The 19,869-nt window shown below is 44.7% G+C and overlaps 1 protein-coding gene across 1 annotated transcript in view; it reads left to right on the forward strand.

Annotated features, from left to right (window-relative positions):
• Window positions 1-19,869, forward strand: part of TXNDC5 (thioredoxin domain containing 5) — a 27,032-nt gene continuing 7,163 nt past the window's right edge. Inside the window, exons 1-8 of the mRNA XM_083519500.1 lie at window positions 1-449; window positions 4,714-4,863; window positions 7,371-7,476; window positions 8,380-8,476; window positions 10,238-10,353; window positions 15,216-15,302; window positions 16,615-16,758; window positions 17,999-18,081. Of these exons, the coding sequence (XP_083375626.1) occupies window positions 241-449; window positions 4,714-4,863; window positions 7,371-7,476; window positions 8,380-8,476; window positions 10,238-10,353; window positions 15,216-15,302; window positions 16,615-16,758; window positions 17,999-18,081 (992 nt within the window). The 5' untranslated portion in view covers window positions 1-240. The remainder of the gene's footprint in view (window positions 450-4,713; window positions 4,864-7,370; window positions 7,477-8,379; window positions 8,477-10,237; window positions 10,354-15,215; window positions 15,303-16,614; window positions 16,759-17,998; window positions 18,082-19,869) is intronic.

A 19,869-nucleotide genomic window follows, 5' to 3' on the forward strand; every position in this document is an offset into this window, starting at 1 on the left:
GCAGCTTTACGCCGAGCCGCGAGGGGAAAAGAAGCGCGCTTCGGCGTCGCCGGCCTTTCCCTGCCGGCCCCTCCCCGTCGCCCTTTGACTCCTCCGAGGCAGGCGGAGCGGGGGCGGAGGCTGAGGAGACGCCGCCCTCGCAGCGCGAGCAGCAGCAGGCGGGGTTGCCCGGGAGGGGAGACGTGGCCCGGGCCGGCTTCTTTCTTCTTTCCTCGCTCTCTTTCCGTTTGCACCGCCGCTATGGCCGCCTCCTCCTCCTTCCACCCCCACTCCACGGCCTGCCTGGCCCTGCTGCTCGGCTGCCTCTCCTTAGGCGCGGGTCCCGCTCGGGCCGAGGGGACGGAGGCGGGCGGCGAGGCGGACCCCCACGCGCGGCACCTCTACAGCGCCGAGATGCTCCGCCATGGCGCCCAGAGCGCGCCGCACTTCGTCATGTTCTTCGCCCCGTGGTGAGCGGCGGCGGCGGCGGCGGCCTGGGGAAAGGGAAGGGGGTGGGCGCGCGCCCAGGTCTGCTCCTCCCGCTGACGTGGCGGGCCGGAGGGGCTGTTGGGCGGGGGTCCAGCCGGCTGGGGTGGGGGGCGGCGGAGGCTCCTCCTCCTCCTCCATCATCCTCCACCCGCTGCCTCCCCAAATGCGCACACGCGTCCAAAGGGGTCTTTTAAAAAGTCTCCACGAAGGCTTGGGTATTTGTGGAGAAGTTGGTGGGATCTCGCAGCAGCAGCAGCCCCCTTTTTAGTAACAGCTGCGTCTTCCTGCACGACAGCGGGTTGGACTAGATGACCCCCTGGATCCCTTCCGGCTCTACAGTCTTATGATTCTGTTAATCTAGCTGTGCAGCCTCTGCGCCCTATTCCTGGGTGCGGTTGGGGAGAGAGCAGGTGCTCTACCACCTCAGGGGCAGGAAACCCGCAAGGAGGTTTTCTTTCCCTGCAGAAGGAGCTGCTGCAGCCTGCCCCCACTTGTGACTTTTACCCTCTGTCCCCAGAGAGAGTTTAATGGCATTACCGTAAGCCGCCCTTCGCCCGTGGGACCCGGCAGGGTATAAATACTAGCCATGTTGGTACCTGTCTTGAGGCAGTGTGGCTCTGAAAGTGGGTCGTTGGGGTGGATGGGCAAGTCAGGAGAGGGCTATCAGCGCTCAGGTCTTGCTTTTGGGCTTCCCACAGGCAGCTGGTTGGTAAGAAGAACAGGATGTTGAGACGAGGTGGGCAGGGCTCTTAGGTTGCTAAATGAAGAAGTTCATGGGGGCAAGTTATGTCGGATCGATTGGTAGCTGTAATGCCCGAAGTAGCTCATCACTTATCTGTGCGTGCATTTTAAGTGCAGGTGTGTTCACGCGATGGCCGGCACAGAAGTCGGGTAACTGCGCACACAAATGAGCTATGCATGTGAGCAGTGTACATTCTGGAGTGGAGGCACGCAGAAGATTGCAGAGACAACTTCTGTGAATAGAAAAATGGCAACTTCAGGGTTGCAGATTTGTTCACACATTGCTAGCCTACAGAAAGTTTTAGTATTTTGCCTACATTATTTTTTTAAAAAAGCTTTGCTGTTTTTCAAGTGTCTTAAAAAAGAAACTGAAAAAATATGTATCTGGCCTAACGTTAAATAGAGAGTAAAGGGAAAACTAATGGAGGGAAGAATTTGTGTCTTTTATACTTTTTTTGTTCAAATTTTCATAGGTATACAAAGGACCCATAGAAAAATCATTTCCATTGTTGCAGATAAGTCTGTCATTGCTGGATGACATTCACAGGTCCTAACTGACCAAAGACAAAGCAAAAAATACACACACACATCCTGGAATCTAAACAAAACAGCAGGACAAAGCATGTTAACCTTTTCCCCCTCTCCTCCCCTCCTTTAATTTGAGCCTAGCTCTACTAGAATTCGGGCCAGAACTTGTTTTACTGGTAGGTCTCAGACCAGCTCTATCATTAATAAAATGCCATTTTTTAACTCACTGAAAATTCATAAGCGGTGTTGCATAGGCCTCAAATAAAGCCCATGCAAAAGTGGTTTCCAAGCTATTTTCTCTTAAGGCAGCTGAGGCTTCTGCAGTAAATGCAAACAGCTAATTAAGAATTCACATCTTTCCTAGGTCTGTGCCTCAGGGCAAAGAAAAAGGTAAATAGAAAGAGCTCCTTCTGAGACAGAGTCTATATGCACAGATAATCTTGCTCTGAGATGTTAATATAGGAAGTGTTGATTTGTACAGAGCTCCTGGCAAGGCAAAGCAGGAGACGTCTGGCATCACCCAACCATCTTAATAATTGAGAAGTCTTCAATCAGCACTGAACTGACTTTAAATTTTTATTTTTAAAGGGGTAGACTCCTAGTAGGAATTGTGCTGCAGATCAGGAGCTTAGTCACCACTTGGGTTACGTGGGGGGCAAGTTCAAGTAGCTAGCAATGGCCTAGTCAGGTTGCCCCCTTTAGCTCCAGTAGTATCTCTGGTCTCCTGTGTGTCCCCACTTCAAATGTGAGTTTATAGCTGGAAAGATAAACGGGGAAAACATGAAACATTAGCCCAGGCTTTCTCCTGGTGTTCCCACCCCTGCCCCCTTCATCCAAATGAGGACTATGTTGAGTCCTCAGGTTAAGTACTTAATTCGTTCCGGAGGTCCATACTTAACCTGAAACTGTTCTTAACCTGAAGCACCACTTTAGCTAATAGGGCCACCTGCTGCCGCCGCGCCACCGGAGCACAATTTCTGCTCTCATCCTGAAGCAAAGTTCTTAACCTGAAGCACTATTTCTGGGTTAGCGGAGTCTGTAACCTGAAGCGTATGTAACCTGAGGTACCACTGTAATCCAGAGGTTTTCAATTCCTCTTTCTGCAATACAAATAGGCGTCTTCTGTGGGTGTCTTCACATATACAGCTCATTGTTATAAAGGCAGAACTTGAGCATTTCTTCTGCCTTGAGACGTGCAATCTGGGTTTCCCCACCTTCATAACAGGGAAATGTCCCTTTTAACATGGGAAACCAGGGAGTTGTTGGACTTCCAAGTCCTATCAGCCCCAGCTATCATAGCCAGTGGTCAAGGATGCTAGGAGTTTGAGTTCAGCAACACCTGGAAGGCCACAGGTGTTGCACACCTGCATTATGTGTTATACTTGAATGAAAAGATTCACTATCCTTTGTCTTTCTCCACACATGCCTTGTGGTAGCCAGAGGGACACTTGGTGGGGTGGGGGTGGAATTTCCCTATGTGTGCAAGTGATCCCGTACTTGTTGTAACATTTGCAAATAGTCATTATGTGACACACATACTCACACACACCCCAGTCATTGAGTTCATGGTCTTCCCTCGTTTTCCAAGATGCTTCTGGGTACACATCTAGGTCTGTGACCATAATTAATCAATTCATTCAAGCTGGCTTGCTAGAGGGTAAATCATAATGTGAGCTTTGGCCTTTGCAAAATTGCTCTGAAGGGGACAAATGAACCCTGGGAAAGGAATGAGTGGCCCATACATCTCTCTAATGCACAATACAGTAATGCCAGACTTGTGTGGTCTTGCACCAATCAGTGTGGAAGTAAAACAGGCCGACTATAAATAAAAGGATGATTTCTGCACACTTGGGGAAAGCCTTTGAAAATGGATACTACTTTGTAAAATAAAAAGAAATGTTGGGAAGCCCTAAAGCAGCTCAATTTTGACTTCTAGGACCTGTGGAATGTTGACAGTATTGGTTTAAAAAAATAGAAGAAAATGGAGGGAGATGGAATTGGTCTGCTTGAGCTCCTAACCACTTATAGATATCCTGGATCAAGGTCAGGGTGACACATATTGTGAGGTTAAAGAAAAGTGCCTTTCCTACACTACATTGGGAGGTTTTACAGAGTATACCTGATGCTTCTTGTCCAGTGATGGCTTCCTCAACCTCTGCCCTCCAGATGTTTTGACACTACAATTCCTAGCATCCATGACCACTGGTCCTGCTAGCTAGGGATCATGGGAGTTGTAGGCCAGAAACATCTGGAGGGCCGAGGTTGAGGAAGCCTGGTCTTGATTGAACTTCACATCAACTTGATGATTTGATTTTCTTCAACATTCACACTGTTTGCTGTTGCAATGCATTCTTATTCAAAGCAGCATTATTATGTTTGGGATCCAAAGAAGTACTTTAGACACATAAGTAACTAACTAATGTCAGAACAAATGCTTAAAACTGCTGAGTGTTTGTCAAAAGTAATTATTAATAATAGTAGTAATGGTAAATGTTTGAGGCACATTAGTTGCTAGATACAGTGGTTTCAGACTTGGCACATTTTGGGAGTCCTTTCCATTGTATCAAGTTTTGTGCAGGAAAACTGCTGGCTGTCTCTCATGGAATTCTTACAAGATGCTGAGGTTTCTGGGATGTTCTAGGCTATATATCATTTCTCATCACTGTTAACTCACATGAACTAAGATTGCATCAAGTACACTCCCTTGGTGGCACCCCATCAGTAACAGGAGATGAGAAATCTTTTAGAGAATCTTTCCGGCCATTATTGAAAATACCTATAAGCTTCCAAGGAACCTGAGTGTTTCGCCAGAAGACGGTTTGAAAAACATCAACTGAAACCTGAAATCGGACCAAAGCCCAGCTCCCGGGCTTCTGTGTGGTTGAACATGGAGATTCTAAACCATATGCAGATGATTTCAGTATTCCCTGTAACAAAGGAAAATGAATTCATTAATCATCTTCTTTTTTACCCCAGGTGTGGGCACTGCCAGCGCCTGCAGCCAACATGGAATGATCTTGCAGACAAGTACAACAGCATGGAAGATCCACAGGTCTATGTCGTCAAAGTGGACTGCACTGCGGATACGCCACTGTGTTCTGAGTATAGTGTCAGAGGGTACCCAACGTACGTTTAAAGTCGCATTAACGTTGCATCCGTTAATTGTTCTGCGTATCTCCCTTTAGGCCCATGCCAGCATGAGGGGGGCAGTTGCTTTTGAGTGCTTATAGTGTAGCATTGTGGTGAAATGCTAAATGTCAGCAGGCTCGTCTTTTTTGCAAAGTGCATGGAATGTACTGTATTGTGTATTATACATTAGATTCTGTTTCTGGGAAGGACCAGAATCCTCTTTTCCCCTGTTTTGTGAACAGACCTTCTACCTAGCAGCAGCCCATGTAGCAATCACAGTCATTGTTTTAAAAAAGCCCTCTTAATATTGTTGCTTTGTTTTCTTAAATTAATATCCTGCCTTTGTTCTGTTAGGGAACTCAAGGCAGCATTTATGAGGTTCTTGGGAAATCTTCCATCTAGGCACTTAGGCTAGGTGATAATATCAATATATCATCCAAAACTGGTTTGATGTCCATATCGTGACATCAGTTTCATAATTTTTGACCCTGGCAATATATCTTGAATCATGATGTGTCTCTCTCTGTGTGTGTCTGTGTCTGTGTGCTATTCAAAAATCACTATGTGGGGAACACTGAAGTCAGCCAGTGCTTCTCTCGATTCCTGCAGCCCTTGTTAACTCTGCTGGCTCAGCTCTCAGCTGCCTCATTCAGGGGACAGCGAACCACAAGAGCAGGCAATGGCAAAAATCATGATGCAGGGAAAACCGTGAAGCCAGAAAATGCCTCTCCTAGGCACTGCCCAGACCTGCTTAGCTTCAGCATGGTTGGTGGACTGTACCATGGGATTATGTACATACATATTTGCGCAAGGAAATAAAAGCAATGGGCTGTATTCAACTAGCTTCTGCTCAGAGTAGACCCATTGAAATTAATAAACCTACGTTAGCCATGCTCATTAACTTCAGTGGATCTAGACTGAGGAGTACTAGCACTGAAAACCTTCCAATATTCTGTTTGTTTCCTCCTTGCTCCTCTTGGGTTTCAATGAAAAGTGCAGTGAGCACACCCATATGTTTGCCTGTGCATGGATAAGAGGAACAGCTGTGCAAATGTGCCAAGGTGATGCAAAGGTCTTATAGCTAGCAGAAGGTGGTTGAATTGCTCCAGTAGGTTGGGGTGAGAGGACCACACCTCATCTGGGATAGTAATTACTGAGCATTTCCTTTTCCAAGGCCTGTGTTCATTTGCTAAACCAGGAAGAACCTAATTGACGACACCCTGGAAGCTTCTTGGCAAGGGTAGCCTGTTAGATGATTCTGCAGATATAGCCTCTCTTTGATGAGCTCTTCCCTGCTGTGGGGCGTGTATACCCACAGCCTGGGCAGGCTGAAGTTGCATGAGGTCGGCAGGTTCTTGATTTCGTACTTGCTGTGAATTATCCAACGCTTTATTGGCAGACGGCAGGTAACCAGGACTCCTCACTCAACGTGTATGGGCAGATAGTGATGGGCCTCTGGCCTAAGTTTCTTAACATTTTTTTCACTTTAGATTTCTTAATATGCTGATATAAAATGTTTCATAAGAAGACAGGTGTAACATTCAGCAGTAGTCATAATGGGCTCTTTACTTGTAGTGTGAGAACCTAGCCTTGCAGTTGGGCTTGTAATACATATCTTGCAAGTTTAAACAGGCGATTGGCTCTGTCCCTTTATGTTTTAGGCATGCTGTCCTCAAATATATACGTGTGTATATAAGCAGAGTTTATATTAGTAAAAGCGGGTGGCGCTGTGGTCTAAACCACTGAGCCTCTTGGGCTTGCTGATCAGAAGGTCAGCGGTTTGAATTCCCGTGACGGGGTGAGCTCCCGTTGCTCCGTCCCAGCTCCTGCCAACCTTGCAATTCGAAAGCATGCCAAAAAAGTGCAAGTAGATAAATAGGTACCGCTCCAGCGGGAAGGTAAACAGCGTTTCCGTGCACTGCTCTGGTTTGCCAGAAGCGGCTTAGTCATGCTGGCCACATGACCCAGAAAAACTGTCTGTGGACAAATGCTGGCTCCCTCAGCCTGTAAAGCGAGATGAGCACCGCAACCCCAGAGTCATCCGCAACTGGACTTAACTGTCAGGCGTCCTTTACCTTTTTTTGCCCTTGACATTACCAAGAAAGAGCAATACAAGCAATTTTAAAGCAGTTGCAGAACTGCTCCATGAATTGTTTGAGTGGAGGTGCAAATATGCTAGTGACGTCACAGGCGCTAATCTATAGTTTGTTTTGGGTACAAAAGGTGGTACTGTTACGTTTTCACGGCAGTGAAAGGGCATTCAAACTATCTGCATCACAGTTAGATTTGAAGCTGTCTTCAGTTTTTGCAGAGAAATTGTAACCTTGGAAAGCCTAATGCCATGCTACTGAAATCAACACAACTTTGAAAAATTAGGATTAAAGAGACCACCCTGAGGAAGGTTCTCTGAGCTGGGACATGACGGGAAAAGTACAGTCGTTTTCAGAATGTTTCGACATCGCATGACCTTTAAAACATTTGCATTTGTTGTCTTGCATTTGCAGCCTGAAACTGCTTAGACCAGGTCAAGAAGCTGCAAAATACCAGGGACCTAGAGACTTTCAGTCACTGGAGAACTGGATGCTGAAGACACTAAAAGAAGAACCTGCTGTAAGTGATCAAAGAGTACTTCTTTCAGGAGACACAAAATAAAATGCCATTCAAATGGTTTTTTATTTGTTTTTAAAAGAGTGCAAATACAGCATATCAGTTACTGAATTATAAGGGGAGCCCATAGAAGACCAGAAGGCCATACGTTTTGCATTTCCCCCCTTAGATAATGTGTTAGAAAATAAAGAAGGGATGCGATGTGGCTAAAATTGGACAAGATGAAGGTCTGGGGCCTTGTGTTATCCTACCTCTTCCTCTAATAATTTGAGCTGGGCAGTGATGAACAGCCATCAATAATGACCATGTTTTTAAAAACCAATGCCGTTCACATTGAAGGGAAATGGTAGCTGAATGTGGGTATTATTATTTTTTTATCCTTCATTCCTACACTGAACCAAATGCAAGCTCTCCTGGTTAGGTGTGGGCTAAGGAAGTAAACTGGTTGAACTTGGAGCTCTACACACACACACAAACAAACACACTCTCGCTCACTCACTCACCCTGCAGCCCCACAACATGCCCTCAGTGCTGCTGCTTCTGCTGCCAGCATTGCTTTGTTTTTTTCTTGAAATTTGGCTGCCTCTCATTTGTTGCTCTAGGAAAATAAAATTTATTGATCTGCGGACATAACATACATTGTGTGTGGGGGGGGGAATAATTCCATGCAAGAAGTAGTTACATTTGGATGGATTGCATGAGTTTTGTTACGAATGTGTATACAGCACGTTAGCTTATAGGTGTATGCTTTTATCTGAAAATGCGAACGAGTGTTGTCATGTTTGCAGTTGTGAGTATAACCACAAACTTATACTTGCGGTTTCATTATGCATGCAGCTATATAACCAGCTGTGTCTGTCTTGAGATACAATAGCGTTGTTAATGTAATTTTCCTTTGTATGATAGGAGAAGGAGTCTGAACCAGAGTCTCCCAAAGACCCGGAATCGAAGCAGGGTCTATACGAGCTCACATCAGCTAATTTCAAAACGCATGTTGCAGAAGGTAACTTGATAGTTATCGCTGCAAATCCTTCCTTTTTTTTAAAAAAAATGTTCTTTATATTTAATAAAGTTATGTAACAGTGGTACAGTGTCCCATAATGAATAGGCTATCTAATGAATCTGTGTAGCAGAAATGAGATTTCATCTTGAGAGTTCCTGGGTCACAGCTCAAGCATTGCTAATGACACTTGCCATGTTTTGAACGTTCATATCCCAAGTTTTGAAGCCAAGTTACAAATCAACCTCATGCCCTCTGCATGTAGCCACTACAACAACTCATTTCACGTAGGCAAGTGAACAAAGGACAGCTCAGTTGGTAGAGCATGAGATTCTTAATCTTGGGGCCATGTGTTTGATCCCCACATTGGGCAAAAAGATCCCTGCATTGCAGGGGGGGTTGGACTAGATGACCCTCGTAGTCCCTTCCAACTCTACAATTCTGTGTTTCTATGAAATCAGGAAGGTTTCAGTTAATGGTTTCAGAGCAAGCCTGAAACCGTGGTTGGATGTTGGCATCATGCCCTGCATTGTTCCAAAGCTATAAACCATAGTTTCCCAGTTCGGATGCAACTGAAGACTTCCTGACTAGTTCACTGGTTTGTGTGAAGGGGAAAGCGAAGAGGCTGTGAGCAGCCAGGTCCTCCTGGCAAGCTTTCTATAGGTATCTGGTTGGCGCCTACTTTCAGCTTACTAAGATGAACTGTAATCCTCAGAACTCGGCTGTTAACCTGTTAAAACCCAGGACCTGATGCTTGCCAACCTACGTCCAGGGCAGGTGGAGATTGCTCTGAGCCTTCTTCAGACCCAGTGAGACCAGTGGTTCAAGGAAAGGCCTTTTCCCATCCTTGTTGTTCTGGCACCTCCAACAAACTTTCTCCACTGAGAACTCCAAAAGGCCATCTGATAACCTTTCACCTGCTGATAACCTCGAGGCTTGCAAGACTCAGAGGAGATGACGTTTTAGAGGAAACATTTTGGAATCAAGATGCTTTAGTAGCCTTGTGTCATGGGTGGCGCTGTGGTCTACACCACTGAGCCTCTTGGGCTTGCCGGTCAGAAGATTGGTGGTTCGAATCCCCGCGACGGAGTGAGCTCCCGTTGCTCTGTCCCAGCTCCTGCCAACCTAGCAGTTCAAAAGCATGGCAGTGCAAGTAGATAAATAGGTACCACTGGCGGGAAAGTGAATGGCGTTTCCATGCGTTCTGGCTTCTGTCACGGTGTTCCGTTGCACCAGAAGCAGTTCAGTCCTGCTGGCCACATGACCCAGAAAGCTGTCTGTGGACAAACGCCAGCTCCCTCAGCCTGAAAGTGAGATGAGCACCACAACCCCATAATCACCTTTGACTGGACTTAACCTTCCAGGTGTCCTTTACCTTTTACCTTTAGTAGCCTTGTGTAAAAAAAGGAAAGTGCTGCATGAAGTTTTTGACTACAGTGTAGTAGAGAGGGGATTGGGGAAGAAGGTCAGGCAAGGTTACCTTGCTTATCTTACCAAGGTTTCTAAGTGGTTATGCTTGGGGACGTATGGAGGAAGTGACTGGGAGCTACAGGTGGGAGCGAGCCCCCTGTTTCACACAGGGCAGCTGTGTGATGCTGGGATCAGGATCCTCACCTCTTGAGAATGGAAACCCAGTCATGGCAAAGAGTAGCAGTACACCTTCAAGTCTTGTTTGTCTGCATAAAGACAGACACTTAATCACTGCTGAAATGAGTGAACTGAGCCCTGTTTATTTACATACGCCTTGTTTTGTTTTGTTTTTAGGCAATCACTTTATCAAATTCTTTGCCCCCTGGTGTGGCCACTGCAAGGCCCTGGCGCCAACTTGGGAGCAGTTGGCCCAGCACCTTGAAAATTCGGGGACTGCCAAGATCGGCAAGGTAGGCTTCGTTTACAAGGCCTTAAATTGAACATTATGTACTTGGACAGTAACATCTATGATGGGAGAACGCTGTTTGCTCCATTAACCCGCAATTAACTTCATTTACTCTGCGGTATAATACCCCTGGCAGTCCATTTGCACACCTTGGTTTTTTTTTAAAAAATTCTGGTGCCTTGCTTGTTTTGCTGGAACCTGCCCACAAAATATTTATCTTACCTGTGTGTATGTCACACGGCAGCTTACTAATGTAAAACCTTTGTACCCGGCCTTTCCACATTTAAAAAAACCCCATAAAAATAAAAATCAGGACAGTTAACAGCAAAATCAGACAAATTATCTGTTACAGAAACAGTAAGTAGCAAACTGCTTACACGGGAGGGATTCTTACTCTTTGTGGGCAAGTGAATGAGTGGTTAATAGGAATATAGCCATACCAGGGCCTTGTTATTTTAAAGAAGGAAAAGGCAGGGTCCCTACAGCTTACTTTTATGATGATGGAGCCCTTCTTTCCATCTTCAGGCAGATGTGTGTGGGTGTTGGAACAACTTCAGCTAACTATAAAAACAGGAGTGTAGTCATATTGTTAGCTTTCTGGTGGAAAAGATTGCTCTCCCAGCCTGAAATGTTCAACTGGGTGCATGGTTAATAGTTTAGACGAAATAAAGTATTCGGGGTCTGTTGGGAGACAAACTACACATGACATTGGAAGGAAAGTCTGATACTTATTTTGTGTTTTTTTATTTAAAAAATCAATATTTTCATTTTGTTTTTCCTAACTGAGAGCAGGTTTGGAAGGGGGCAAATAAATGCTTGTTGAAAACCAACACAGACAAGTGTTCTGCCTGCCATCAAAAATATCGAGTAACACCAAGCCTGTTACACTTTAAACCCACTGAAATCAATTGGATCTAAACTTGCTGAAACAACATGTCTTCATTGATTTCAATGAAGCTACAAAGTGTAACGGATTTTGGATGTAATCCTAACCCCGTTTACCTGGGAATAGGCCCCATTGAGTTCCATTGGACTTACTTCTGGGTAAAGTCCTGGGTAGGATTGTGCTGTTTGTCTGGATCCAGGCCATTGTGCGAAGTGTTTGCAATTTTGCTTTTCAAGGGTGTTTGGACTGCTGTTCTCTGACGTCTCCATTTCCCCACCCCTTATTTCACGCTGGTTAGCTGGTAGTGTTGCTCTCAGTGCTGGCCCTACTGCATATTGCCCTCGTCATCCTAATTTAGTTCTTTGCCATGTTGTTGTTGGTTCGCCTTGATTCTCATTCTCATTTACTTTCCTGCAGCTATCGAATAAGCCACACTGCTTGGTTTCTTCCTCTGAATTTTCTCTCTCTCCTCTTGCTCTTCAGTCTCTCCAGTTGACCGCTGCCTTGGATGTTCTTCCTTAAGTCATTCACTAGCATTTCTCACTCCTCCCACCTTGAAGGTTGCAGTGGCAAGTCATCTGTTCTCAGCTTCTTGCTTGCTCCAGATTCTTGATTTCCCCTCTTCTAATTCTTCCTCTTGTTTCCAACATAAGAAGAGCTTGCTGGATCAGGCCAATGGCCCATTTAGTCCAGAATCCTGTTCTTATAATTGTCAACCAGATGCCCGTGATAAACCCACAAGCAGAATTTGAGCACAAGAGCACTCTCCCCTCCCGTGGTTTCCAGCAACAGAGGCAGAGCATTGCCATCATTAGTAGTCTTTGATGTCCTCCCTGAATTTGCCTAATCCTCTTTTAAAGCCATCTAAGGTTGGTGGCCACCACTGCCTCCTGTGGCAGTGAGTTCCATAGTTTAATTGTGTGTGTTCTTTTCACTGCTCCTTTTAATTTGTGGGCTGCTGTGATTTATCACCATCCTGTTCATCCACATCTGACTTTTGAGTACAGTACTGGCTTACTTTCCTCCTTTCTTCCCTTCCAATTCTTATTCCTGTTGGTTTCGCTTTACAAATTAACCCTCATTCTGATAAATTTGCTCGGCATTTTCTCTGCCTTCAAGATTCCCTCCTTCTGCCACTCTCACTTCTCGCATCTCCCATCCATTCTGCTGTTTGCATCTTAGACCTTGTCTAATCATTCCCTACGAATGGCTATGAATGCCATTGCTTATACCGCCAAAGCAACGCCACCCATGCACAGCTTTTGATGAGGAAAGGCAGGCAAACAAGGGGTTTCAATAAATACATAAATCACCCTGCAATAGCTGCAGGTTTAGGGAAACCCTAAAAGGGGACTAACAGCTTACATTTGTTGCTTAGTAGGCAACAAATGCTGACTGATGGGAGAAAACTGAGTGAGACGAGGGAACAGAGTGGAAGAGGGCCTGGCTGACTGAATGGAGCAGTGAACAGGAGCTGCTCTTGCTGCAACGTTTACCCCAGGCATAGGCAAACTCCAGCCCTCCAGATGTTTGGGACTACAATTCTCATCATCCCTGACCACTGGTCCTGTTAGACAGGGATGATGGGAATTGTAGCCCCAAACTTCTGGAGGGCTGGAGTTTGCCTATGCCTGGTTTACCCCATGCCCCTTAGCCTTTCTTCTCTTGCTTCTCATGCTCCTTTTGCTTCTGGGTCAGAGCTCCTGGATGCCCCTGAGCCAAATTTGACTTGATTAGTATCGGGTTTGCTACTTCATGCTCATCATTATCCTTCTCCTCTGCTGTCCCTTCATCAGTTTCCTGTAATAATTTTGTCCAACAGCTTATTGATTTGTGCTCTTCATTCTTCATTACTTCTTCTGGCTGTATTCTTCATCATCATTATTATTATCATCACTATTTTTTACCCCTCTTCTCTGCTTTCATTTCCTGCTGTTGCTTTTCTTCTTCCTTCAGTCCTTTTGACCCAGTTCCCCCTCTTCCTTATTTCCTTCCTTTTTTCCACAGCAAATACTCCATCTGTTCTTTCCTCTCTAATTCTATTTATACGATCTGAAGAGAAACCAGAGTATCGTATAAATCTTGTTCTGTTTTCAGCCTTTACCTTTCTTCTCACCATTCCCTGTTGTGCTTTAAACTTGCTATGTCTTCTTCCAATGTCCCCAGAGCCTATTTGAGGGCAGGACAGGAGGGGGGAGCCCAGTTGCACAAGTGCCCTGTTGCTTCCACTGATAGGACTTGTTAGGTAAACCCTGCCCCGTGGTTCCCCTTTTTTATTTTAAAAATAAAACCCCTCACCTCCTTTCCATTTCTATCTTTCTTTTGTTATCCAAAGTACTTGAACAACAGCACCCAGGTTTTCTTTTTACAACAGTTCCTTTTCCAGGCTGGTATTCAACATCTGCATTCTATTGAGACGGCCCTATATAAAATCCCCTTGCTCTCATTGATCTTGCCTCATGTTTTGATACAGTTGATCCCTCTCTGCTCCTTAGTCCTCGGCGTTATTTGGGGGTTTGTTGATAACTCTCCTTTCTTGGCTTCCCTCCCATCGTGACCTGTCCTTTTAAAGCTTCCTTTAATGGCACTCTTCTTTCTCAGTTTCCTCTCTGAACTGGTGTCTGCTGAGCTCAGTCCTTAGATCCTTTCCTTGGCATTGACTCTTGCTCTTGAAATTCTTACACGGTGCCGTCCAACTCTGCCTTTCTCTTCCTTTCTTTCTCGCTGTGTTCCTTTCTCTCTCTTCCCCCTTACAAAAAAAAACATCTCAAGAGCCTTGCTGGGGCAGCCTGAGTGTTCATTAGCCCAGCAGCCCTGTTTCCAAGGGAGACCAGCCAGGTGCCTTGAGGAAACCTAAAGCTGGCCATGAAGGCAAGGACCCTCCCCTGTTTTGTGCTTCCAGCACCTGCTTTTCAGAGCCAATACTGCCTCCTAACACCAGTCTGTCTAATGCTTCCAACTGTCTTCTGCTGGGATGTTGGATCATTATCGCAAACACTGTATGCAAAGGATGGAATTTGTCATGTTTCCCCTTAAATCACCTTTCCCCTTCTCTTTCTCTTTCAGTCAGCAACTTCACTCTTCAGTCTTCTCAGCAAGTTAAGAGGCTGGGCATTGTCTTTGATCCTTCTTTCTCTTGCTTGGCTCACATTACTGCTCTAGCTGAGGTCTGTCGCTTCTCTCTTTTATAATACTTTTTTTAAAAAAGCACCACACACACACACACACACACACACACACACACACCCCTTCTGATCAATTGGTTCTACCTAAGCCCTTATGCTCTCCCTTTTACGTTGCAAGGGTTATTGTAATGCTTCCCTCACCAATCTCCCCACTTAAAACTCTTCTCTCCATTCCCAGATCTTCTGCTCATTTAACTTTTTGTTTGGTTGTGTTTCAGTCATGTTACACCTCTGTATATTTCTCTTCTGTGTTTTTATCTTCACTGGCGTCGTCTATTGGCCCCCATTTTGCGTCTCTTCACATTTCTACTCCTGCTTTCTCTCTGTTTTCCTCCTGGGTCCTTCAATTCATTGAACCTATTAAGCTGTCCATTCTAGCTATGCACTTTGTCTCTCTTACAGCTTCTAAGGCATGGAACTCCTTCCCCGTTACATATATGACCTCCTATGTTTTCTTGCATTCCCCTCCCCCAAATTTATTTCCTTTGATTATATTTTTCAGGTTTTATTATCACGCCTTTTACTTTGTTTTAGTTTATAGCATGCTTTCATCTCTTCGTCCCAGGTCCTTTCTTCTTTCGTTCCATGGTTTTTTAGATGCAACCCCATGTGCCATGCCCGGTATGCTTAGCTGCTTTATATAAGTAATCATGGTGACACCCTTCAGCAGTTGTCTTTTTTTTTTTTTGCACAGCAGCGAGAGTTAAATATTTCAGCACACCTGCTGACAGCTTATACGTTTACTTTGTGAAATTCACAATGGCCTTTTTACTTGATACTTGTGTGGTGTTTCAGGTGGATTGCACACAACATAATGAAGTCTGCTCGGAAAACCAAGTGCGCGGTTACCCAACCCTACTTTGGTTCAGAGGAGGAGAGAAGGTGAGGTTATTACGAAGCTTGCCCCCTTTATTCAGTTTCCTAGGTTTACCTGATGGGATCGGTTACGTCACTTTCAGGCCTGCCCTGGAATGGACTGTGAAAGCCCGGTGGTGTAGTTTGTGAAACTGAATCTTTATGTAGCCACAGGTCATAGGAGCTGTGAAATGCCGAGTAGAACAAACATGTCGTTTTATACACACACACAAATATAATGCAGACACACACATATAAAATACCTCCAGCTTCCACTACTGAGCTCCCGTTTTCACAGAGGTGTAAACCATCATGTATGTTGCCTTTGGACAAGGCTGAAAAGGAGAATCTGCTCCAGTCAGTGGGGCATTGAGTCCTTGTGGATCTTCTTCCTCACCGGGGTCGGGTGGGGTGGGGTGACGGAGGGCATGCATGAGTATCAGGGGAAATAATAATTACCTTGCTCCCGGAATGTGTGCTTTGGTTTCAGAGCACTTGCCTTAATTCCTGGCCCTTCCTGTTCAGTTATTGCTCGCTTGAAGGGGTGATACAAGTTTTAAAAGGAGCTGAAGGCAAAGGGCCTTCTTGGTAGTGGCGCCTGCCCTGTGGAACGCCCTCCTGCAGATGTCAAGGAAATAAACAACTATCTGACTTTTAGGAGACATCTGAAGACAGCCCTGTTTAGGGAAGTTTTTAATGTTTGATGTTTTATCGTGTTTTTAATATTTTGTTGGGAGCCGCCCAGAGTGACTGGAGAAACCCAACCAGATGGGCGGGGTATAAATATTATTATTATTATTATTATTATTATTATTATTATTATTGCATGGATCGTGCCTTTAGCGCTCCCCCGGTAGTTGCACAGCTCCTTTCAAGTTCCCTCTTGTTTAGGGCCTCCTATACTCTAAAAGCTCCTCACACCTTTTAGAATCCTGCTAACTCAGGGTTCTAGACAGGTGTGAAATTTCCAGAAATTTTGAAGCTGCTTTTTCCTCACAGGGTGGTTTTGTTTTGTTTTGTTTTGTTTTTTGTGGACGGGTAGGTGGAAACCTTTGGAAAAAATAGGGAAGATGCAAAGTTTTATATTCTTTTTAAAAGGAACTCTTAACTTACTGAAACTCTCACTCTGTTACTCAAGATGCATTAAGATTTGCAAGGATCTCTTTCTTGGCAAAAAGCAAAAAACTTCAGCTGTGGAATTCAATAAACCAAGCTAATGAATTGGTAGGATGATATAGATATGTAGCAATGAGTGCTTAAACGTGAACATCTTCAAATGGGGATTCAAGAAAGGTTTGCTAAACTAAATGATTCACATGTTGTCATTGTTGTTTTGTAGGTTGACCAATATAAAGGAAAGAGAGATTTGGACTCTTTGAAAGAATATGTAGAATCCCAGCTAAAAGACGCCAAAGAAGCCTCAGGAGATGCTAAACCTACAGAAGCACCGTCACCACCTGGAGAAGCAACTCCAGAAGAAGAGGTAAGTCCTAAATCAGGGGTCAGCAAACTTTTTCAGCAGGGCGTCAGTCCACTGTCCCTCAGACCTTGTGGGGGGCTGGACTATATTTTGAAACTAATAATAATAAATGAACGAATTCATATGCCCCACAAATAACCCAGAGATGCCATTTAAATAAAAGGGCACATTCAACTCATGTAAAAACACAATGATTCCCGGACCGTCTGCAGGCTGGATTGAGAAGGCAATCGGGCCACATCCGGCCCCCAGGCCTTAGGTTGCCTACCCATGTCCTAAATAATACCTCTTAAATGTTTTCCCCGAACTCTAAAAATTATTCTTGCGATTTTGCTGTCATGCCTCCACTAGGGTTCTGGTTATAACACTTGATCAGAATTTGCAATAAAGCTGTTGTTGCTTTTTAAAAAGTGTGCGTTGACTGCTGCCAGGGAGCTGTGCATTCATGTAAACGTGCACAAACATACGTACATATGTCGCTATACTGTGTATATCAGGTTCGTTTCTGAATAAAATGGTTCCTGGCCTCTCATCCTTTTGTGTTTAAAGATAATATATGGATAGATAATATATGTAGCTGAATAGAAAGGTGTTCCCTTCCTATTGGATGGTATATGTTACATTTCCTGTAGCCTCTTTCTCACTTAAGTCACCATCCTTGTGACATCACAGTTTGTTGCCAGGACAGAGGTAGTCATGATCAGATTCTGCCCTGTTTTGGGTTGGCACAGCAAGAAGGCAGGGAGCAAATGGAGGGGGACGATGGGACTACAATAAAACAGGAGGTGCAGAACAAGAAATTTGAATCCAGAAAATTAAAATGATAGTGATGTCCATTTAGGCTGCAGTACTCATATGAGGGATTTTCAAGGAGTGCTTGTGCAGATTGCTTTTAATTAGCTCCTCAGTGACTGTAGCTGCATATGTGTCTCTGAGTGCCACCCTTTTCCCCCTTCTAATGGCTCTCACCTGATGGTAGATGAACTGCAGGGAAAACAATTGGCCTGGCCCAGCAAGGGTGCTTTGTGGAGGGGAAAGCCAACTCAGGGTGTATTGAAAAGCCTCATGTATTGGGTGGAGGCTGGGAAATCTCCACACTGTGGCATTTGTCATATGATGTGTGGCATGGCTTCCTCTATGCACCCCTTTTTCTTAATACAACATCATAGCAGTGGAGAGAGACTTGTATCACTTCCAAGTATGTTTGAAGCCGCTTGACTTTCACCTCCCTTTCCTTTGACAGGGCAAAGTCCTTTCCCTCTCTGAAAAAGACTTTGATAAAGAAGTGTCTCAGGGGATCACCTTCATTAAGTTCTACGCTCCGTGGTAAGTTTTCTGCATGAGGATTTTATTGATTACTAGATCAACAAATGAAGTGAACAGATAAATGTTTTCAACAGAGAAAACATTTGGGATTGCAGGTATTTGAAATTTTTGTTTCTGTGCTGTTGCTGCTGCTGTTCTCCTCGCTTACTTATTTCCACCTTTAGAGTCGGATAATTGTGACCTTATTTACCTGTTGGTAGCATTTATCCAGAAGTGAAAACTAGTTTCCATCTGGGAGCGATTCTTTGCCTCCTTGTCTTGTTAGAGATGAGCTGGAGGTACCCCTGGCAGACCGTTAATTTGCTGGCTGTTTAGAGTCTACATGCTAAATCAGGCCTAGCAAACTGCATGAAGAGGTCCGCCTACCCCTGTCAGATTAGCCAATGGCAGCACCTTTACCTGTTGCAGAAGGGCTTCTTCTCTTTCTTTCATTCTGCAACTGCTGGGAGGTCTTACCGGTCAGGAAAGAGAAAGGACTTTGCGCCTAACAATGGTGGTGCGCAAGAGGATATCTTCTTTATTGCACTGCTGTGCTGCGAAGATCCTCCCCTCTTGCAGTTGCACAGGAATACACTCTCTCTGCTCTTCAGAGATGGCTCCCTGAAATGCAGGGAAAGCACTGTTTCCACTGGATAGGGCAGAGATAGTCCTCTCCTGCTAGCTCAGTGTTGCAGTGGTCAGAGAAATGGCTGTCTCAGCACTGTAGTGATTGCAAGACAAGAAGTTGTTTTCCTCCCTTTCCTCTCTACAATACGATAATCTTTATTGTCATTGTCCCATATAGAACAACGAAATTGAAAAAATCTACATCAGACATTCAGAATCCAACAAGTCTGCTATCTCTGCTATCCCAGCCTGGTTAACCCCCTAAAAATTCTGATAACCCATAATTAAATACAATATACTCCCATAGAGACTACTGTGCTATGCTGTGGTGGAGAGGAAAGTTCTACTTTCCTTGCCCCTCTTCCCCTTCTACTTTTCTACTTTGATTCTCAAATCTTTAAAAATACATTTTACACGTGCCCAAATCCTGCTGAGATTGTCCTCTTAATGTACTTGTTCCCAGGCCTTTGCGTTGGATGTATTTGATTTCAGGCCATAACAGTCTCAAGATTTTGCATGTATGACATTTTGTACGTCTTGCTTTATAACATACAATCTTGCCTAAAAGAATTCTGCTGTTCATGCTACATAGAACCCCAGGTTTAAGCATGTTTTATTTGAGGGGAGGGGTATCAGATCTGATTTATTTGCCATAGGTACACAATCGGTACAATGAGGTTGGGGTCTGGTTCACATACGTGTAAGTCAGTTTATGAAAGTATGACTTGTTTATATTGAAAAACATTGAGTTGGCTCCTCAACTGATTTCACCCAGTCTAAGAATGACACAGTCAAGAACCAACCCGTTCTGTCTGATGGACTAAAGCTCAGTTGATAGAGTTATACCCCACTTCTCCACTCACATCACAGCAAACAAAATTGCCAGGCAAAAGTTATGTTAGATCGGTGGTGACTTACTGACAGATGTGTGCTTGCTGTAGTCATTGCGTGATAAATATGGTGTGTGGATCGGCCCAGAGACTGGCTGAAGACCACCTAGTGACTTGATGGCCAAGCATGGATGTGAAAATTTATTTAACTATGGAAGTGGTTCGGTTCTTGATCTCATGCAGTGCTAGCTCCACCATACTGTTCTGTGGTGTCTTTGCTGGCTCCTGGAGTCTTCCCGTCTTCTTATCTTATGCTATTGCTGATAGTAGGGAAACCTGGAGTTTGGGAAAG

Source organism: Podarcis liolepis, assembly GCF_965112155.1.
Source record: "Podarcis liolepis genome assembly, chromosome: 8".
NCBI classification, from domain to species: Eukaryota; Metazoa; Chordata; class Lepidosauria; order Squamata; family Lacertidae; genus Podarcis; species Podarcis liolepis.